This window comes from Erithacus rubecula (assembly GCF_903797595.1).
Source record: "Erithacus rubecula genome assembly, chromosome: 1".
NCBI lineage: Eukaryota > Metazoa > Chordata > Aves > Passeriformes > Muscicapidae > Erithacus > Erithacus rubecula.
Genome location: NC_136658.1, coordinates 94,737,299 through 94,760,751, shown reverse-complemented (window position 1 = coordinate 94,760,751; position 23,453 = coordinate 94,737,299). Strand labels below are relative to the sequence as shown.

At 39.6% G+C, this 23,453-nt stretch overlaps 1 protein-coding gene across 2 annotated transcripts in view; it reads right to left on the bottom strand.

Annotated features, from left to right (window-relative positions):
- EGFL6 (EGF like domain multiple 6) overlaps positions 1-1,840 on the bottom strand; it is a 31,924-nt gene extending 30,084 nt beyond the window's left edge. For both annotated transcript variants that reach the window (XM_079307388.1, XM_079307389.1), the window contains exon 1: positions 1,679-1,840. In XM_079307388.1, coding sequence (XP_079163514.1) covers positions 1,679-1,770 — 92 coding nt within the window. In that variant the 5' untranslated portion in view covers positions 1,771-1,840. The remainder of the gene's footprint in view (positions 1-1,678) is intronic.
- Between the last annotated feature and the right edge of the window lie 21,613 nt (positions 1,841-23,453).

Below are 23,453 nucleotides of genomic sequence, written 5' to 3'. Positions count from 1 at the left end.
GAGTTCAGCATATTTCAAAAAAGAAATTTAGAAAGAGGAAATTTTTCAGGCAGGCAGACCTTTCCTGGAAGAATGTTACATGAACCCTCCTGGACACTGGAGAAGTAATGCAGACTGGAGGAACAGGGCACTTCCAATACCTCCTTGTCTGATATTCCTGTAGGATTTCGGAGGACTACATAAAGTACCTGAGTGAAATGGCTGGACTTGCCACAGTCTGCTCAGTGTGCAAAAACTTCCTGGCCTTAAAGAACCTGCAGCCAAAATATGTGGCTGAAAAAGAAAGGCAAGAGAAGGCACATTGTGCAGGTCAGATCAGAATGCAGGTCAGTGGTGTCTGAAGAACCCAGTCCTCTGAGAGGCAGTACTGGTGCTAAAGGAAACAAGTGGGTACTTAGTAGTGGATACTTGATTTTATGTGGCTGTGGTATTTCTGACAGCACTATGTGACATTTAGCAAAGAAATGAGGATGAATAGTAAACACAACAACCCAGGACCACCTGAGATGAGGTGGCTGAAATAAAGAGCTGGCTGCATTAGCTGTCACAATATTGCTGGGAGCCATCAGCAGCATTTTAGACTAAGTGGGACTAAATTTCACTGCTGCTATAATCTGTATTGCTGTTATGGTTTAGGAATGGTATTTCCCAAATCAGTCCCCCCAACATACTCTCACAATCACCCCTCACCCTCTCTTGCTCCCTCAATTTCCTCTCACCCTTCCCCTGCAGCAGGATGGAGCTGAGAATTGGAGGCACAATAGGCAAAGATCACAGGTTGAGGTAGAACAATTTACTGGAAATAGCAATGAGATAAGGAAACGAACAGTAACAGCAGCAATACTAATGACAGAAGGTAGAAGAAAAGAAACATTTCACATGGAACTACCCCAATAATAGACCAGAGAGGCTGCCTCCACCATGTTTTGTTGACTGGAAGGATCCCCTTCTTCCCTGAGGACAGTCCGTTTTCCCTGCCCTTGAAAATGGTGTTAAATGGTAGAGAATAACAAATGTACATTCTCTAAGACATAAGGGCAGGTCTGGAGCTCATGAACTTCCAGTTCCTTAGGAGCTGACCACTCAACAGCACACGGCTACTTGTTGATGACAAACGCTTCCATTCACAGATCTAATATTAAAGAAATAAACCACAAAACATCTTGAAGGCTTCATATGCAGTTGCTGTGAATTCTCCCTTTATGAGATATTGCCTTGCTGCAGCACTTCTGCTTCTGAAGAACTGGGAGAGGAAACACTGGAATGGCTTGCTCTGGAGTAAGTGGTTTCATTGATTTTCTCTCGAAATCTCCTTCTGTTTCCAAAGCATACCTCTCTCCATAGAACCCAACATCTGTGATGACTGGCTGCTGGTGAAGGGCTGGCAGACTAAGAATTGGAGGTGCTCACACCTTTCCACAGACGGTGCTGGTGTTTCCCCATTTGGACCGCCGCTTAAGCTGCCGCTTTCCCCGGCGCAGTGCCCGCAGTGAGTACCCGGGAGCGCTCGCACGCCGCGGGAGCGCACGGACCGGGCGGGCGCCGCTCGGCACCGCGGCCCCGGAGCGGGCACGGCGGGAGGGACCCTCGTTCACCCCTGGGAGCGTCCCAAACCCGCCGGGGAGCGGCGGCATCAGCCCTGCCCAAATGGGCACCGCCCCGCCCCGTCCCCGCTCACCTGCCCGCGGCTCCCAGCCCTGTTCCCAGCCCGGCTCCCAGCCCGGCGGCGAGCAGCGCGGCGAGCAGGGCGCTCCCGGGCGCCGGCACCATCGCCGGGCACGGGCGGGCAGGCGGCCAGTCCGGCGCTGGGTGTCTGTCCTCGGGCTGTCCCCCGGGCTGTCCGTCCCTCGGGCTGTCCCCCGGGCTGCCTGTCCCCCGGTCTGTCCGTCCCTCGGGCTGTCCCTCCTGTCGTCCCGCGGCAGCAGCGCCGGAGCGCGGGCACGGACGGGGCCGTATAACCGGGCGGGGCGGGGCGGACCCGCCTCCGGCCGCGCTCTCCGCTCCTGGAGCCGGGGCGGGCAGAGACCGGGGCGGAGGGGGCAGGTGGCGGGGCAGGCTGCCCCGGAGCCGGCCGTGGAGCCACGGGGATGCTCCCGGGAAAGCCGTGTCACTTCGGCGGCGGTACGAACCCTGAGCCCTGCCCTGGAGCCACGGGGATGCTCGGTACCAACCCTGAGTCCGACCGTGGAACCACAGGGATGCTCGGTGCGAACCCTGAGCCCGGCTATGGAACCACAGGGATGCTCGGTACGAACCCTGAGCCCTGCTATGGAACCACAGGGATGCTCGGTACGAACCCTGAGCCCGGCTATGGAACCACAGGGATGCTCGGTACGAACCCTGAGCCCGACCGTGGAACCACAGGGATGCTCGGTGCGAACCCTGAGCCCGGCTATGGAACCACAGGGATGCTCGGTACGAACCCTGAGCCCTGCTATGGAACCACAGGGATGCTCGGTACGAACCCTGAGCCCGGCTATGGAACCACAGGGATGCTCGGTACGAACCCTGAGCCCTGCTATGGAACCACAGGGATGCTCGGTGCGAACCCTGAGCCCTGCCCTGGAGCCACAGGGATGCTCCCCGAGAGATCCATGTCACTCCGCCGCGGGTAGGAGCCCTGAGCCCGGCCCTGGTGGCTCACCCCGTGTCCCGCCGGCTCCGCCTCCGCAGGCACCCGCTGTCCCCCCGTGGCAGCCCTGCGATGGGTTTCCATCGACGGGAAACTGCATTTGCACCTAAAGCTTTCCAGGCTTTGCCTTGCAGGACCTTCCCAGAACAAACTTTTCCCCAGCTGCTAAGTACTTGGATATTAGGAAAAATCTTCTTTAGAAAAATCTTCTGCCAAGTTGCTGACATCTACTGCTGATTTTTTCAGAGTTCTGACAGTACAGATGTTCCTCCAAAGCACATTTAAGTCACCTTGTAGATAGGAGCAGTGCAAAGTTAGAGGTATCAAATGACGGCAAATTTAGTCCCAGAACTCAAATAACATCTGATTAAAATTCAATTTATGTAAAAGAAACAAACTTGTGCAATATTGTTTACGTGTTGCACAGGATGGTAAAGACTTTTTTTGTCCTGGATGCTGGACACAAAAGCCATTGTTGGTTTGCAGCTGTGCTGCTGTCGTCCTTGAGACTCTTCAACTCCCTTCATTAGAGTTGTCTTCCTGTATGGAGGGAGTAGTCTTTTGATTTTAGTCAAACCAGAACCATGTAGAAAGTATAGTAATTACTTAAAACTGAATTCAAAAGTTCATGGTTTTTATTATGCACATTTATTCCAACAAATAGATATAATGCATCATTTGAGTCTGAGCTTGCCACTAAAATACAGATTGGTGTTCAAGACAAGTTTTTTTTGGTCAGAAGACAAATAATTTCTGAACTGTGATGTATGTAATCTGTTATGAGCTATAATTATTTCCTCAAAAATATTTTCTTTTTTTAAATTTTTTAAATTTTTTTTAATTTTTTTTTTATTTCAGAGTGGCTTATGGACAGGTCTGTCTGCCCTGGTGGTCCCTAAGTAGTATTTCACATTTCCTGCTGGAATGGACTGGCCCTAGGTCTCCCCTATTCCCTGTGATTTATTAGGGAAACGTTTATGGAGGCTGTAGTCATGGCTGTTTCCCAAGTGAAAGCTAATGGGCAGTTTCTGGACTATCCTCCCAATCTTGCTCTGAGCTCTCACAGGAGCTCTCTCATACCAGGGTGATATAAGAGGGGCCTGTGGCTTCTAGGGTCATATATAACATGTCTTAAAGGAATGTCCATCAGCTTTTAGGAAAACCTTTTGTACTTCATACAATCCTGATCCCAAAGCACTCCTTGTGACTGCTGTTATTTGTGCATTTTCTTGGTATCTAGAATGAAAAATGTGGAATTATTGGGATGACAATTATTAATCCTATCTCTAGACTGAACATAGTTCTTGTTACTGTTTCATGAAATGCTGCCCCTAGTTTTTGGGTCAGTACATCAGTTTGTCTTCTCTGGACCAAAGTGAGGCCCTATGATAAGACAGCTTTGCCCACTGAAGATGCCATTTCCCATTTGGGGTGAATGGACATAACAGCTCTGAATTTGTATTGTGGGGGGGAGTTCCTGCTCAACCCCCCTCGTTTCTTCCTTTGCCTGACATGCAGATTGTATCAACAAGAGTATCACCAGCAAGCAAAGATGAAGAAGTAATTGGTCCTCTCTATTTATCACTTGTCAGGACATACCTGGAATACTGTGATTAGGTTTGTCCCACTTGCTACTGTCTCCCTGAAAGTTACTGTGGAACAGTTCCATAGACCCATGGACCCTGGAGCTTCCATGCAGAGGAGGAGATTCAGTCTCCAGAGCATTCTGAAGGCACACACAAAGTACAGGCCCTGACACAACTCTGGCTGTACCTGATTTAATTTGCTTTTTTCCTCTGAGGCAGTAGCTCTAATACTCAAAGGGATGGAAGGGGGGAATGGAAGATGATCTACCAGTCTATGGAAGAGAACTGGATCTGCCCCTTTCACTTTCATTTTCAGTGTCCCTTCCCATGGAAAGGAAGGGGTTACATCTTCAAATCAAGCCTTGAACTCTGAAAAGTGCTGCAAGTCCCCTGTGAAGAACCCAGCACCAAATATCTAATACATAATGCCCCCAAATGAGCCCTTTTCTCCCACTTGGCCTATCTTAATTGATACCTATGCAATCCATGTGTGCACCAGCCATTTTCAGCAGCTTAATGAATGAATGTAATAGGAGATCACTGTGGTTTTCAGAGAGGAATTTTATAAGTATAGCTTCCTGGCTTTTGATGTGATTTTCTTTAGTTTCAGGTCTCCTGCCAAAAAGATTTAGACATTTTCCCCCTCATATTATTTCTCTACATACTAACACACAAATCTTTCATTGCTTGACTACATTAGCCTATAATAAAAATAATTCAGTCACTGCTGATTCTCTTATATATAACACTTTCCATATGGTAGCCCAATAACATGGTGCCTCTTAGTAGTTTTTGGGGTATTTTCTGACAGAAAAAAACCACAGTGATTTTATAGTTTGTTCAACCACACTATGTTTAAAGTAATATGAAGTTCATGTAATTTATACCTTTAGTTTGTCATATATTAATAAATGTTGATTGACTATCCTGTAATTCAGTGTTTTGGAGCTTTTGACAGTTGTCCTTTTTATTAGAATTATCACAATGTAACAGTTGGCAAAATAATGAAAAAAAGTAGGGATTCAACCAGGTAGGGTCTGGACCTGTCATGCACTTTTTATGGGTCCATAGTTGCTACTTTTCAGCTTTTGCTAATTTGCTGCTGCCTTTAGAGATTATTGTATGGAGAATGGCAGTAGATTTCTGTTTTACTTGGATCCCAGGTTCTGTCCTCGTTTGTTCCCCTCGAGCATCTCAGTGCTGGAATGCTCAGTAACAAAGCAGGAACCTCAGCCTAGTGGGGAAGCACACACTAGGTGTGTTTATGGAATCTACAGGAGGATCTTTGTGATTTTACAGCACAAATGCGTTTGGTCCTGAATTCTCAGATTACACTTCTGCTATCATGAGTTCAGGTTCTCTCTGTGACTTAATATTTGGAGTAGGTGTTGGTGTAAGAGTCTAAATTTTCTTAGGCTGTAAATATGAAATATTCAATTCTGTTTAAGAATCACAAAGGACTGATGAAGTTGAAATAGAAATACTTCAGCTAAAACATTTACACCAAGGACAGACAGAGTAAAAAACAACTCAGAGCATTAAGGACTGAAATATTGCTATAATAACAATCATGGTTATATCCCTTTTTTCTTTTGTGAAGTTCCATTTATACTGCCAAAAGATTCAGATCAAGTTATTCTTTAGATTTATCATGGAGTAGAACAAATAGAGAAATAAAAGCAAACCTTTAATTTTTTTTTCCTCATTAATCATTTTGTCAGCTTTAACAGACTATTTTGAAAGAGTAAGAAGTCATCAATGGGATTTCTGAATTGGAATTCTTGAACAGAATCATGATTATTAAATCAATTAAGCTTATTTTTTGTTTTGGTTTGCTGAGTATTGCTTCAGGCTGTCTTGAGAAAAAAAAATCAGGTTCAAAGTTGAAATTCTTTCAGTTATTTAACTATGATCTGAAGCTTTACGAAAAATATCAGATATCCATGGGTTTATGAGATTTAGTAATATTGCTTCACTGAGACTATGCATGTGAGGAAAAGTTGGCAGAATAGATTGTTAAAGGCAGAGAACCAGGATTAGCAAACCTTTGCTACGAGGAAAATTCAATTATAACCTCAACCTACTTTTTAGCTGACACTATAAAATACTCTCAGAAGTGGTCTGTTTACATTCCTTTGATATTTGATAACATTTTTCAGATTTCTGCCATGGTTAAACTCAGTTCTGTGGTCCATGGGGCAGTGCTTGCTGTCCTTTGTGTAGCAGAGAGTAGAAATTCATTGGCAGGATCAGCCTGGATCCCAGATATCCCTAAGAAAAGATCAGGATATATCTAACTGAGATATATTATGGTTTCTATGAGGCAATCCTTATTTCTGGTCAAAAGTAACTGCAATCATAAAAGCTGAGTGTTTAGGAAACGATATGTATTGTATAATGTTTAAATAACTAAAAATCACACACTTAAGATGGTGAGTGGCATAACACAGCATGAATAAGAGCCTGTAAAAATGATACCATCATGCTGGAAATCACTTTTCTAAACATGTAAGTAAGAGGTTTCACATGTTGGGTTTCTATTCCACAGCCTGGAGTTCCAAGAGAGGTTATACATTTATTTGACAGAAGCAACTGGAGCTGAGGGATATATGTGCCTGTTTGATGACTGGTTCAGGAGAACATGAAGAACTCAACAAAGTGTATTTTGGCAGCTAAGACAAATGAAAGGAAGACAACATGGTGCTAATGAAAAATCTGAGGGCATAATGGAGGAATATATGCATGGAAATGTCTACTCCAGGCTTTCCTCTCTGACATTTGGTTCTCTGGCATGGATCTTCATTACTGGTTTAGTTGTGTCAGGTCTGCTTTTGAAGTGCATCTTAAGGCTTCAGCTAAAATCCACAAAGTCCATTCTGTATGGTCCATGAATCTAAGTATGTTGAACAGTCAGACACAAGATTTACTTCCAAAGTGCAATTCTAATTTAAACTGCAATGCAGCTGTAGAAACACTATCTGTGTCCACTTTAGGGACAGTACTGGTATAATAAATAAATACTGGCTTTTTGGAGAAAAATCATTCCAAAGGGACTTTTTATCTGAGTGTCTACACTTACTTTTATTTGATTTTTTTTGATAAGCTCTTTTCCCTAGACCTTAATCTTCAGCACTTAAAAATGTGGCTAGACAAACATTTTAGTCTGTTTTTACTTTTTGTCACTTTTTTGTCACAAAACAGAGCCTTTTACTGAATGAGAAATTATTTTCTTCTTTGGTGCCTTCTCTTGTTGGCCAAAATAATCTAGATATGGCTTTTATTGTAGTGATCATCTGCTCTCTCCACTACCCAGCCATACAGGAATCATGGAGGAGTCTGGAGCTCAGTCAGATACGATATTGAAATGCCAAATTAAAGCTTTGGAGGACATGTTCTTACTCATCAGCTGAACTGCCTGAATTTTATCAACTTGCCTGAATTCTTTTGATCAATGTCCTTTACCTCTTTTTCTCATAAAACTTATGAATACTTTTGCCTTCATACAAATCTTCAGAGAATCCAGAGAAGATCCAACCAAAAAATAGAAGTAAAGCAGAATTAAGTCAAATGAAAAAAATATGAAATATCAATATTATATAAAATTTAGTTTATTTTTCAGTAATGACTGTTCACATAAACATTTGGTGGATACAGTTTCATATTTACAAGTGCACACATTTTTTTTGTGCTGGTGCTTTAAGAACTCTTAGCATTGGTTTTGGTCCCAGTCTGAGATCCAGGTAGATTTCTGAGCTGTGTTTCATGCATAATTAGAACTCTCCTCTTGAAACTGTCTTGCTCCAAGAGCTAGAAATCTTTGCAGGCTTTTGGAGTTGAGCATTGTTACTTTCATTGGGTGATGCAGACATCTTTCACCCCTCAGCACTTTTGTTCCATGTCACTCTGTCTTCCAGGTGGCACTTCATCTCATTCCTGCATTTGAGAGGAGGCTCCCAAGGAACCTCATTGGGGTTTTCCAATACTCAAAGGGGGATCATAAAAAAAGAGGGAAAGTGGTGCTCTACGTGGATGGAGGGGGACCGTTTAAAACTAAGAGAGGGGAGATTTAACTTGGATATTAGGAGGAAGTTCTTTACTGTGAGGTGGTGAGGCACTGAAAAAAGTTGTGCAGAGAAGTTATGGATGCCCTATTCCTGGAATTGTTCAAGGGCAGGTTGGCTGGAGCTCTGAACAACCTGGTCTAGTGGGAAGTGTTCCTGCCTATGGCAGAAGGGTTTGAACCAGAGGATCTTTAATGTCCCTTACAATCCAAACCATTCTATGATTCAGTGATTTGCCTTTCTGAGTGGATATCTGTCTCTTGGGTTTTAACCACTCCGTCTTGGAACCTTTTCCTCCAACGTGTATTCCTCTCCTTTAAATTTTGCATATGACCATATATTTCCTAAGCATATATGTAGACATTTATTATTATAGATATTTTAAAAAGTAAACATCTGTTTAACATCTATCTGTTGCTAATATGCAGTATTAAATTAAGTGTATGCCTTAAGTCCCTGGAAAATAATTTGGCTGCTTTTCTTCCCCCTTCCCAACTGTGTACATATTGTCAATAAATGTGTACTCTGAAGCCCATAGTGTTTATGTTCAACTGCCTTTCTCCCTCATCCATCCCTCCTCTCCTTTCCTTTCCTTAAAGATGGCTGTGCAAAAACATCTGCTTTCTGTTACCCACTGTGTCAAACAGAAAACAATAACAGTGTTCATTAGGAAGTTTCCATGTTTAACTTTTGCATGGCAACATTCAGAGAAAGAGGACCTCCCAGTTTTTTCATGAAGATCTTTGTTGTTTTCTCACCATAAACTCTCCAGAAGGCTTTTGGCAGTTCTGTCATGATGCTCATTTTCTTGCCTGGAAGCCTGACCTCCTGGAATATCCCATTCTTACACTCTTCAGTCTTCAATCACATGGGGTGGTGTGCTTACCACACTGGAAAATGACTGCTGTTAAAATAATAGCTGTTTCATAACTTACTAAATATTTTAGAACTTCCTTGTTGACACCACTAACAATCAGTTTGTTCCCATGAATGCACAGTATGGTTCTCAACTAGTCCAGAGAGATAAGGAAAGCTCAAAAACAATCAGTGTTTCAGCCTGCTAGGTAGGTGTTCTTTCATTTCATCTACAGTTATCTGCAGTCTGAGTTCAGGGAAATAGAAGAGCTCTGCTTTTCCCCATTGCTCAAGAAATGAGGAATATGTGTTATAAGAAAAAACAATCTTAATGGGAAAAGAATTTAATAAGAGTATATTGATGGATATTAATTTCTTAATTAATTTCATTAATTAATTAATGATGAATAATAGTTAAAGATTACTTTATTATCTGGTTAAAAGTCTTTTGATCTCTTTTAAGACCTCATAATACAGGTCACTCTTATGGATTGTATGATGTTAGTATATGTTAGTTATACAGAGAAATTTTTTGGTCAGTGATATAGCAAAACAGATCAGGTCTAAAAGGAAGAGAAAGGTGAAAGCTGCTTGCAAAAGCTCTAAGTTGATTTTACTCCCACCCATTCTTACTTCCACTTACCACAAGCACCAAGTGTGCCTGAGTGGTCTGACACTGTATGGGGCACCAAGGACCAGAGAAACTGGCTACTGAGTCCTTGTCACAGCTCTGGGGTTCTTCATGGTTGGCAGTGATTAATTACTTTTTAAAGAAGTATTTCATGCCCATTTAGGAATAGTGTTTATTCTCCTGTTGTGATAAGAGGAGGGAATGGTGTGTATGATGTTCTGCAGCCTTGTTGCCATCCATTCTCATGTTCTCAAAATGTCTTACATTAATGAGTAATTTCTGCTGAGGTCTTATCACAATGTGTGCTGTCTGGCTTTGACACATTCCTCAGTGTGATTGACTGGGAATTGCCTTGTTCATTACATTATTTTTTTAACCCTTGTTCTGCTGTTTTCTCCTAGTGCAGTCTCTTCTTCTCACACACATTTCCATTCATAATTAATTCTTAGCAACCTCAAAAAACTTGGTTGCAAGTATTTTTATCCTGGGCACAGTTCTAGGAAAACCTTGGAGTTACAGCTGTGCAGGACTTAGGCAGTGTGAATAACTGATGCTTTCCTCATATCAGGAAAAGACAAGAGTTGTGTGTGGTTCATTATAAAATAATAATATGACAAGCAACACAACTCAGGAAGATGAATAACTCTAAAGCTTATAGGAAAGCAAAATGTCACAAAACCTTCTCCTATGTATAGCTGCATAAAATTTGTCAAGGACAGGCCATGTCTCTGTCCCATTCAAATAATGTCAGGCTATGTGTCATAATGCCAAGACTGAGAAAGATTTTAACCTTCAGCTTGAGGATTATCTTTCTTTTGAAGATAAAAATAATGAAATCATTATCCCTGGAGTATAATGATTTCTTTTTTGCTGTTTTTGTTGTTTTATTTTACATATTTATCACTGGCCTGTGTCAGAATTCTTATTCTGGAAAAAGAAATTTATTTTTTCAACTGATTAAGTGCTTCCTATGTATCTTCATTTATATACCCTGTCAATACATTCTGGGATCTTGATGCCATTGTGTTTGAGGAAGCAAGGACACGCTAACATAGATTTAAAGAAAATAGATATTGTAGGCTGAGAGTGCAAGACAATACTGACTGATGGTAGGGTTGAGTAGACAGCTGTATACCTGCTGGTTTTGTTTTGGAATGTTGTATCCAGCTAGTATCTGCCATGCTTGAATATGTAAGAGTGTTCAGTTTTTCAACTGTGGACTGAATTCTCTGCTTCTCTAAATGGGAGTGTTTTCATTTTGAAGTCTAAAGTACTTCTCCATTGCACAGCATTTAATATTAACTTTCTGTATTCAGTGCAGATGGATTTATATGCTGCCTGGCTTTTTCTTCTTTTTCCCCCATTACTGGTTTGGCTAAGCAGACAGGTGGAGGTGGATAAGTACATGTGCAGGTTGAATGGATGCCAGGTATAGAAACCATCTGTATGATGTAATCTGCAGAGCTCCACAGTGCTAGTAACAAAACCAGACTCATATCAGCAGTTGCAACCATTGTCTTGGTGTGATTGTACTGGGCACCATGTGTTTTCTGTATCATCATTCCTGACCATGTGTAGTAACTTCAGATGGTTTATAAGAATGAGTGATGGCTAATCCTGCTTCGCTAAACAAAAGTCCAATTTAGGCTGGGTGGAATTACAGACTCTTAGTCACTGCTCTGTAATTGTGTTTGTGCTGTGTAAATGACCACCAGGAGAGACTGGACACAGGGATATTCCTTAGCAAACAGATGCCTACAAACATTTTAGATCCACATGGGTATGTGTAATGTAGGGTCAGTCTCATTGTGACCATTGTTTTCTAAATGCCACCTCCTGCAGGCAGACAGTGCAAAGTTGTCACAGAGGAAGCACACAGATTTCAGAAGTTTTCAAGATGAAACTGAGGACTGGAAAAGTTTATTGTCTTCAGCTTCCACTGTACTTCTTACAGTACCAATTCTGCCTTCCCACTCTGGTTCTGTGAGTATTTGAAGGGAAAATATGAAATATATTTAGACATTTCCAAGTAATTCTGTCCTTTATGACTGTGGTTCTCAAAATTTCTACACCTTAACCACTACCTGAGTTATATAATCACCTTTTCTGGGAAAAAATCCCCAAAGCAGAAGTTCTTTGTCTATTAATCATATCTTGACAGAAGAGTTCTGATAAGAGATGAAACAGGTGAACCGCTCCTTTCCAGAAAGTTGAATCAATCATCTACCTTGCTCAATATTTTGGATTTCAATATCTGTATCATTAACTTCAATTGGCACAATGAAAATATCCTCTCTCTAGAAATTGCAGAAATTGATATGGCATGGTTTGAAATTGCACTTGTAGCTAATGAATCCTTCTGTGTCTTTATGATTCTGAGTCTGTCAGAAAGTTTTCTTTTTCCAATACCATTACAGTAAAATAGACATGTTTATTAATCTTAGACATAAATCATACAATATGCATTTTGCTGGCCTTATGGGAGGCACCCAGTGCATCAGGGGGTGAATGCTGAGCTCTGGTGACAGTGGAAGTTGTGTAGGCACTGTGGGCTATGCAAGCTGCAAAATGCTATGAAAAGGAGGATTAAAAGTAACAAGATGAGTTGTGACCCAGAATTTCTGACTGCCCAGTGCATCTTGTTGAGGAAAAGGAAAGAACAAGTAAGAGTTTTAGAGTGTTAAAAACATTTTGTTTCAGTGCTTAGAGGACTGTCTTTCTCATTGAACTTTCCATAGGTTATGTACTTTCCTTTTCTTGAAATTAATGCTATTTATGGTATAAGTCTGAGCAGTTAATAATGTACAGAGAGGCAACTTTTATTTGCATATATTGGGAGTGGAAACCAATGGACAATGCCCTGTCTCTCCACAGCAATCTGTTTAAGAGAGAAAAATTACATCTCCTGCCTTGAACAATAGTGGTCTCTGGAGAAAATCTCTTTTTAAAAAACAATTGTATGGCTTTGTGTCACAGAGTGTTCATTGCTTTCTGGAGGCAGATTATAATACTGAATAAATGCCAGTATCTTTCTGTGTTTTAATGTGCATAATTGTGCTGATTCTGTCAATTTAATTGAACCTTTATTTTGTACATGTGCTGCTAATTGATAAAACAGCCCCATGTGAGGAAAAATGGCAGGAAACACAAAGTAGAGAAATCCCAACCCTCTCACAGCAAAATCTGTGCTCTTTTGTCCTGCACACAATGTGTTGCATTCTCTTTTCAATTTCATACTTGAAATGTGTTTTATTTGCCTAGAATGGAGCTCTTGATTTAGAAGTGAGTAGGTCAGTTCCTGTGTGTTGGGGCATTCCTCAGAAACTTCGTCTTTAAGCCCTGGTCTGTGACAGGAACTAAGTGGCTGAGCATGGATTTTGTGACTCAGGTCCATATAGGAATGTTATGCTGGATTTCTTGAACAACTAATTTACTGAAGAAATGTCTCATCAGAAGAACTAATTTTTCATCTTTTCTCACATATTTTTCTTTTTGCTATTTTCCCTTTGAGGACAGGCCAGCAGCAGAAATCCCCACCCACCATGACCATTCCTCAAGTCTGGAATTTGACATGTGAAAAGGTGGCAGCACCATAGTGCCAGGATGAAGAAATGGATAACAAAACCACCCACAAGCTGGGAGTGATGACACATAGTTTATGCATAGGCTGGATATCTCTCTTGGGCAGATATTGCCTGACAATGGTGCTTGGGTACTCAGGGTTGGGATGGCAACATAAAACAGCAAATACAGTCTGTACTACCTTCTAATTTGTTTCTGGAAATGGTATTGACTTTGTATTTTGACTTATGTGTTGTGGTCACAGACATATTAAAAATAAACAAGAAATGATCCATTGCCATCAACAGGCAACTTAACCCAACATTTATGGTCATGATGACACCAAACAGTCTCTCTACATCACACTGTTAAATGGCATTCCTTGATGAAAGATGAAGAAATTGCCTTGCATTGCATGTCTTAATGTTACTGGTTTTTTTTCTCATTTGTCTGAATGAGAGACTTGGACACAGATTCTTCTAACTTGGTGATTTTTGGTATGATTCTGAAAATCTTGCATTCTTTTCCTGCTGGGACAGTGGTTTTGTTATTAGTGACTTGGGAAGAAGTAGGAATAAATTTTGGTAACTTAGGAAAATTCTTCTCTGGACAGGTAAAACATTAGTTTATATTTTTGAGTTTATTTCTCTTAAAAGATAGCACAGGGCATATAACAGGTTTACAGACTTGAAATAGATACAACTTGGTCATTAACTTCACTTTGAAGAGGCACTGGGGGTAGCCTAGATGTAACACAGACAGAAAAAAGGTGGAAAAAACCTTTTTTCCTTTATTGCTAAAGGGGGAATTATTATTATCTGACTTCTTCCACATTACTCTCAAAAATGCATATTTACAGTTTTTCTAAAGGTGCCAACTGTAAAAAAATATTCCTGAAATTGAGAGATACTAATCTAAATACTTTTTTTTTCCTTTTTAAAATACTTTGTTCAAATTAACAGTAAAAGGAATAAACAGCTGTTTCTTCAGCTTTAAAAATTACCATTAAATCTGTCAAGAGGGTTATTATAACTACAAAGCTATTCCTTGCAAAATGAGTTTGTATAGTAAATGTATTGTAATTGTAAAATTGGAGACCTTTTATAACATTTGTCAAATTGAAACAAAATTTCTATTAAAGTTGGATTATGTATGTTGAATATATGCTCCATATTTTGAAAGTGTGTTTGTAAATGTGCCCCTGCACTATTGCTTATCTTTGAGTGGATTTCTAGAAAGACCTGAAGGGCTGGAAAAAGGAAACAAAGGGTAGGAAAAGATTTTACAGGTCAATGGGCTAGCTTCCAGATTTGTGGACAGATCTTAAAAATAACTTTTTCTTCATATTAGAATTGCCTCCCACAGCAGAACTGAGCCTATGCTATCATATTATAAACAGAAATCAAAATTTGAAATTATGACTAGGTAGTTTAAGAAAATGGACATTGAATCTGGTCTTAATTCAGAACAAAGAGATACTCAGGCCCATATCTAGTTTAGTAAAAGGAGGTAGACCATTCTTTTCAAGTTCTTGGACTGAAACTTTGAAATTTTGTGGCTTTAGAACCTAGCTGTAGCATTTGTTTCTTATATGGTGGCAGATAAACTACATAAAAAAAATTACCCATATTATGTGGTCACAAATGTCCATATTTTGGTCCAAGAGTTGATAATGGTATGGTTGCTTAAATGCTATTCCATTATGTCTAAATTCTGTACACAGTGATATTTACATAATTGTATTCCTCTCACAGTGCTAGAAAAAGGTTATGTCTGCATTTTAAAAACTGAAATCAACTTCTCTTTTTTAGATTACAGCTCTTAGCATCTAAATTACTTTTATAGAAAGAGAATACTATAGTTAGCAAACGGTGAATCATGCAAAAAATATGAAAAACTGAGATTACAAGAGTTTTAGATTCCTTTTCCTTTCTGAACAATGACAGAGAGTAGATTTATTTTGCTTTTAAAGTTGTGCCAATAAAATGATGTGTTTGAGTATGATTGTTCTAAAGCCTACAAGGTTGTTAGTCTTCCTCAGAAAAAGCAAACCCACACCCTAACAACCTTTCCTTCAGGATGCATGGTGACAGTGTGTCCAGAGCACGTGGGAATGTGCTGCAGATGATGAGCTGAACAGGGCCCAGTGTCCTGTGCTCTGCTAGGCTGGATGGTGGGTGGGTATTTGGCCACAGAGCCTGTGTGTTTCCAGCTTAGTGACACGTTCCAGGATGAACCTGACAGATTCAGGCAGAATTGCTTTGCACACACTGAGCTTCTGAGGAGGATGCTGCATCAGGTGTGAAACTGTGTGCAGTGATACACATAAAACTGGATGTATGGCTGTGGTGATCCCTGTTTCCCCCTGCTCTGTTGGGGCTCTCAGAGCCTGTCCCAGCCAGGGTCTGCCAGAGCTCCTGATGGTTCCGTGGCTGCAGCCCCTGCAGAGGGGAACACTGCTTCCCTCAGCAGCAGGATAACCATGCTCCATGGCCATTCTGAACACTTGAGCACATTTAATACCACAAATGTCTCTGTTTCTGTGTCTCTGTACTGAAATACAGGTCTCAAGGTACCATTTATCCTCTCTCAAGTGCCAGAACAGGAAGAAGTGTGTTCATAGCATTACTGAGCTGGGGATATAAAAATTAATGGAAACCAGTTCAAATACATTAAGGCTTTTGTGCAATGCTAATTTCTTACTATGTTATGATGTTGGTTAAGGGTACCTGAGTATTTGTATCTTTTGTGCACTTACTTTGCCGAATTAGGAGTTAATCTGTAGCAAACTTTTAAAGAGTAATGAAGTATTATCATTGAAACATTAATCCCACACAAATTTGGCATGTAAATAGGGAACTTTGACAAGTAGTAAATGGTGTTCTGGTTGTAGTCTACCCATTAATAGCAATCAGGAAACCAGAGAACAGAAAAGGATCAGATTCTACTCTGGGATGTATTATGGCTTGTCTTCTCAATGGGAATTAAGTATGTGCATCTAAGGCAGGAACTTGGCCTTACAGCACAGTTTTTCAGACCTGGCTGAATGACCAACCTCCTGAGACAAAAACATAAGCTATACTGTGTCTGCCTGTGAGACTACACTTCTTGGGGGAAAAACAAACCAAAAAATGTTCTCACCCTTTTTCACATCTGTGAAGTCATCTGTTCTCCAACTTAGTAAAAAGGGATTTGAGATATTTCTTTGTCTTTTCTGTTTCTATTGCTTTTTCGTCTCCATAGTGGTTTGATTTTGCTGCATTACTCTGAAACTCAAAACTATTTCTTCCAGCTCTTGAAAGTTCCTGAATATTTGCCTTCTGTATATTGCCAGGCCTCGTTTTGGTATCCCAGAAATGTCAGGAAGACTTGCATATTCAAAAGGCTCCTAAGAGGGACCTAACAGACCATTCTTACTGCCTTAAAAGTATTGGGTTTAGATATGTCATGCACACCAGTTACCCTGATAGGCAGGGAGCTCATTACCATTGCAAAGCCATTCTTTAATATGTAGAAGTTTTTCTGAGAAGAGGTGATTGAAAAGTTGCCACCTGATACTTGTTTTTTTCTGGTGGTGGCTCCATGTGCTTTGGGTTGTGGGTTTGACTCAGATTTGTGTTGACTAACAGCATTTAACTGTGGCTAGAAAAGAAGCTGGAGTAAGTGAATCACAGTCAAGGTGATTGCTACAGGGTGCCCTCTGCTAAAATCATAGCTCTAAATTCATCAAGACTTTTCTTGACAATAATTACAAGTGACTATTTGCAGCACTGAAGACCTTTCTTGATCTCAAATCCCACAATACTTTGTCAGAATCTGTCTTGAACCTTAGTACTGTGGGCAAAGACAAAAGGTTGTAAACACTATAAAAAACATTTACTGCCAAAGAAAGAGAGCTGAAGCTTGTTAGTCACCATGGGCAATGTAGATCCTACCCTTGGTTTTGGTGATAAACACCTGTTGAAATTCTGTTGTTGGAAAGTCCTGCTTATGTAAAACCCTGGAGCAGCACAGGAATTACTTACTTCTGCTGAAATGTAAATTAAGAATACATATTGAGCTTTTCAGTATAATTTTGACTTTGAGGTTGAATAAAGCAAATTAAATTCAAGCACTTAAGTAATGCACTTAAAGAAAAGATTATTCAATCAGCAATGGGATAGCTGAAGGAAGTCACTGCTTACTCCATTGTACAATAAAGATTGAAAGTAGAGATGCACAGTCTGAAGAACTTCGAATTTGCTTGTACTGCAACAAGAAGGAGCCTTCAGAAAGGGGCCTCCTGAGGACTTATTTCCGAAGTAATTGGAAGTTTCTGACAGAGGTAACAGATGAATGATCAGATAATTACTCAGATAATCATCTGGCATTAGTTATTGAGCTCCCACATATGTTCTGTTAAATAAACCCCTACTTCTGCATGATGGGTGGAGGTTTGGTTGTTAGGAAATTATATATATGGAAACACAGAATTGCTGGAAAAAGTGAGATTTACCTTATTTAACTCTCTCTGACCAGTCTCAGGCTGGGACATGCGGTTCTCTGAAGGTGACTAGGTCCTTGCTGGAAAGTGAAGGAAGGATGACTTCCTTGTGCCCAGGCTTTCAAACAGCCCAGCTTGGGCTGAGTCTCAGCTGCCACTCTCCTTCACTGAACTACAGAAAATGTTCAAATCACCTCCTTACACATACCAGTTACCTCCAACGTTCTGGTAGAATCAAATCATCATAGTCCAGATCAATAGTAAATTAAATAATCTCATCTGGCCTTTGGGCAATGTCTGTTCAAAAACCACAGTAAAAAGCAGACTTCTAACATATTTCCAAGTATGCCTTAACTGCTAAAATACAACAAACTTATACTGATTAAGAACTACTGTCTCCCTAAAGAGCAGTAGTTTTCCAAGCACCAGACACTTTCACCTAATTTGTGATACAGTTATTTAGGATTTTCAGTAGCTCAAAATACAGCTTTTAATTTATCTACTCTTAAAACAAGTGCCAAATGAAGTGACTATACTCAAAATAGTCCTTAAGGATTATGTCAGAAGTGGTATTTTCTTGTTTCTCTGAAAGAAATGTCTTTACTAGTATAACTATTTTCAGTCATGTGTGAATGGCTGTTGGTATGTTTTGATTATAATAAAATATGCAAAAATTCTATATTTTTCATGTACCTACCCGATATTGAATTTAGTTTTCATGTCTCCCACATGAACTCTTGTGGAGGCCATTTTCTTTTTACACTGTTGTGGACCTAGAGGAGATACCTTAGGATAGGGACACACATGAGATAAATTTGCTTGAATATTGGTTAGGGAAGCACTAAATAGGTGCAGCAGCCTTTGCAGTGAAAGGAAACGGTGATGGAAAACTCAGAGGGAACTGCTGGATCTGAGCTGGGCTGTGGAAGTGTAAACCAAATTATTGGAACTGTAGTGTTCTCTGGTAACACAACTAGAGAAATTATTGTCTTAGTGCAACGTTTTTTGGTGGCTGCAAGAACAAGTCTTGGTTTTAACATTTCCTCACTTCTCACTGATTAGCAAAGGAATGTTAATATTTCTACCAGAGCTTTCACATGTAATCCATATGCTGCTGAAAAGTACTTTCACACCGTAACTTTACGAGAAAGATATATGATCATGCAACATAATATCTGAGGATTTGTGAAGTGTTTTCCAGATAAGAAGCCCTCCTGCTTGTACCAATTATTCTTTACTGCTGGCTGTAATAATGAAATTTTAACAACAAATAGACTTTTTAGGAACCAGAAGTACCCAGAAACTTAGGATGACCTGCAATTGTATGTCTTCATCTCATTATTTCAGTAGTAATATTTTGTTAAAGATTGGATGTGAACATATCCCATCTCTTAATGTAAGTGCAGAAAAATTTATAAAATATCTGAAATAATATGATTCTCAAGAGCAAACACAGACATGAGTGTATAATACAGTAATGGACAGTGAGTGAATCCAGGTTTGCATGTAAGTAAAAGTTTTTGAAAGGGGAGTAGGAAAATCAAAAAAAGTAAAAGAAAGAGCACAAAAAGCCCAAAAGACTCTGCAAAAGCATTTTGTCTAGAAGCAGGATAAAAAATGGAAAGTACATTTGAACTGAGTACTATTAGGAAAATGTGCTTGAAACAATCAACAAACCTTGATTTTTCCTGAGCTTGGGAAATCAGAACTTTTGAAATTATTTGAAAATACTTCTACAGAATTGCATGGCAGCAACTTTGGTACATGTACATTCTACCTACCTGACACTGAATACTTTTTTTTGGCTAGTTGTCTATGCTTGAAAGCAACTTGAGCAATGGGAAACTGTCAGCTGAACTTACCAGAAAAAAAACAGTTCAAACTACAATATTTAAAAGATAGACTTTTAGTGAGTGTGCAGAATTTCATCCAAAGAAATGTCCTATTACATTTCATATCAAAGGCTTTGAGAAGATGTCAGTAGTGCTGAGCATTTTTAACAAAGCAAACATGATGATCTGCATTGTAGAAAAAATAGTCTGGGTAAAATCATAAAAAGTGACTGTACAGCGTGGAAAATGTTTCCTCAACTGAATTTGAGACTGTGCTTCAGTTGTGAACCATATCAAGCTCTAAAATGTATATTTGATCCAGCTTAAAATTTTTAGCAAAGAAAATATTAATAAAATATTTTTGCCTAGCTTATAAAACAACTGGTAATAGTTTGGAATTAGTGGTCTGAAAAATATGTCTTAGCTTTGAGGCTTCCCCACTAGTGTGAAATATGTGTAAACATCTGCTCATCTCTTCTGAAGTTAAATACTTTCACCCTCACCTTTCCCATTGCCTTTCCTACTAGCTTGCTGAGCTAGTGTGTGTATGGTATTATCAATAATTACACATTTTGGAGCCTGTTTCCTGTCTGAGTACAGCAGTCTGATTTCAGAGAGGTCACTCAAACTACCTGATAAGACCAAACATTTTGTTTGTTTTACAGCTATAGGCACTCAACAAACTATAGGAGACAACTGCACTTTACAACCTGTATCCTCTTAGTGTGTAACTGTATAGGAAAGCAGACATACTGTGAAATAACTGGGGTGAATGAGACTTCATTATGAATCTTTGTTATTATGGTGGTGCCCATCAAGATGGGGACTGAATGCTGAGCAAACACATAAAACCAAATACTTTGTGTCTCTTTTTTTATTGGATCAGCTGACTGTCATCAGATCTGGAAAAATGAATTTTATACTTTTTAAAGGATTGTTCCTAACACAAAGATCCTTAAAGCCAGAGGAATGGCTCCTTTGTAAACGTTGTTGATTTTGATCCAAGTTTATAATGAAACTGTAACTTTGCTGCTCATGCTCTGAGTAGAGAACTGCACACATGCAGAATGAAGAATGTGAATGTTTTTCCCCATTCACCTCCACGCTGCTCTTCTGTGGCTTCCAGCACTGCAGAAAGCAGCTCACAGGTCATGGGACTGGAAGACACAGATGTGGCAATTTAGGAACTTCCAAATGCTGACCTCTGTGACACTGAAACCACCTCCTGCTTAGTTATTCTTGTCAGATTCCTTGGCAGTCTGCTCATTCAGAGTCATGCTCAGAGGCAAGGATACCAATGACCCCGTGAAATGCTATGACAACATCACTGGAATCCAGAGAAGAATTTCTGGCATAAAGTGGACAAGCTATATCTAAAAATGGTCCTGGAGTTGTGCATGTAACTAGAAAGATAATTGATAGTTTAGCTAGAAAAATTTAATGTAACTTAATTTCCCCACAGCAATCTGTGAATGTCTCATTTTTCCTTTTTTACTGTTGCCTAACCATGTCTGGATCCTGGAGAGGGGTGAGAATGGACCGGGAAATATTTCACATGTGGGAATATATGACATATATTCCAATTCTGTGCTCATGTATGTATGTTCATGTGTCTCTCTTGCAGGTGTAAGGTTGTCAGTTACTCACAGACACATTCTTATCTTTTATCACTGTTCACATCATCTTGAAATTTAAAGCCTGGAAAGAATGCATTTTGGAACAGCAAATACCTTCCAGCTCCAGGTGCAGAGCAGTGTGTCCAGGAATTCTCAAAGCTAAGTGCTTTTGAAAGTGCAGTTTTGTTGCCTTGGAAAAAAGAGAACTGACCATTGTTGAAGGAAGTTGAGTAGGAGTTGCCCTTGGCTCTTACTCTGCTGAAAGATGTGCTGTAATTCTGGATATGTCACTGGAAACCCATGTCCTGTGTACAATATGAGAAAGAGAAGGAAAGGCCTACAGTGGATTTATATGCTTCATTCAGTAGTAGACCTGGATAATATTTTAAATTTCTCACATTTAAAAAAGTGTTATGATTGGCACTGTTCAAGACTGTTTCCTCAGCTGGTCTGTAGTTCCAGAGTCTGCCAAAAGTGCTGTAGGTGTGTTGAAGAATCAGACTGAGAGAAATTACACATTCACAGATGATGTTAGAGGATTTATTTTTTCTGGGTATTTAGCCAGTTTCCTTGCAACTATCTTGCATATCATCTTAGCCTAGAAGCAATGCTGTGGAATAAATGAAGTAATATTCACTGGGTATTTATTCCTTCTTTTTTTTTCTCCCACTCTTAAAGAAGCTAGTGAAGATACTTATTTGTATTTTTTTATCTTGTTTTCCTGAAATAGAAGCTACATTCACAGTGATTTTGTCTGAGAGTGCTCTTTCCTATTTTTCTCTTAGAGTCGTTACTTTGCTATGTAGAGATAACAACTTACTGAAATGTTCTGACATTTACAATGGCCATTTTAATTTCATTTTCTCCTTGAGTATCAATCTGAATTTTGCCTTGCAGTCATGGTGACTTTGTAGGTCTCAGTGGATCCTCCTATACATAATTTCTGTATTCTATTGCTCTAAGTGATAAAAATGTTGAACGGTTGCATCTGTAATAGCTATAGTTGAAACAACAGGACTGTTTAGAAATTATATATGTTAAAATTAGAGTTATATCTGTTGAAATCAGAAATATTCAGTGGTCCTTATGCTTCTTTGTAGAGTATTGTTGAAACCCACAGTATCTCCATCATAGTTCTGAAATAGCTTGGGTTTGGAATTTCTACTTCCAAACCTACTCTCCTTAGAGAATTTAGATGCTTACATTTACAATATATGTTTGGAAAGAGTCTGTACTTTAGATCTGATTAGCATAATACAGTAGATTTTATTTATAAATATGATTTCTTTAGAAAGCTTTTTGTCTCAGGAGAACTGCATATTGTTCCATTAACAACCTTCTCTCCTTCTAATATATTTTTGTGGAGAAAAGAAAGAACATGGTTTAAGTTTTCTGGCTTACCTATGGTAAATTCCTGAAGATGATGGACCATTTTTTGCTGTAGGAAATGGCACCAGCAATGCTGCTAATCAAAGGTAAAATATCATAGAAATTAACACCAACCCAAATTCACCTCTGAAAAAGAGCATCAATCAGCTAGCAATGATAAATGAAATCTGGCATGTGGCCTGCTCTGTCAGTTGTAACATCATCTGGAATACTGCACATTTATCAGATACTTTTTTATGACCTTGGCAGAAAAAGTAATAAATGGAAATGAGGAGTTTGCCTATATCCAGCAATGATTTCATGTACCTACATGCAATGCTGATATGCTGATGGCTTGAATCCTACAGCAGCCACAGCAGGTCAGAGCAAACTCTGCAACCTATTTTATGAACCTGATTGCTCATTTTCCAGTCTGCTGGTAGCTCTTACTACATGGAAAGGAAATTGCTGATAATCTATTTTTGGTATGATTAATCTTTGGGACTTACTTCAGATTCTTTTTTGCAGCCCATAATTTGTCTGCTCTCAGCATGTCCTCAGGAACTCTTAAATTAATGAGCCCACAGTTTATATTATCCTGTCTTCTATACTGTCAAATGTTACCTTTTTGCTTATTAATGTCTTTTGAAGCTCTTGATTTCTAGCCAAATATCTGACAATAAAATCAGTATGATGCTTCTACCCCATTTCTGGAAATAAGTTAATTAGACTCCCTTAGGTCCTGAAAAAAAGCTTTTATCTATTATCAGTTTAATTTCTGCTGTATCCATTTGTATTAGTGCTATGGGAAAGAATGCTTTTATTCTA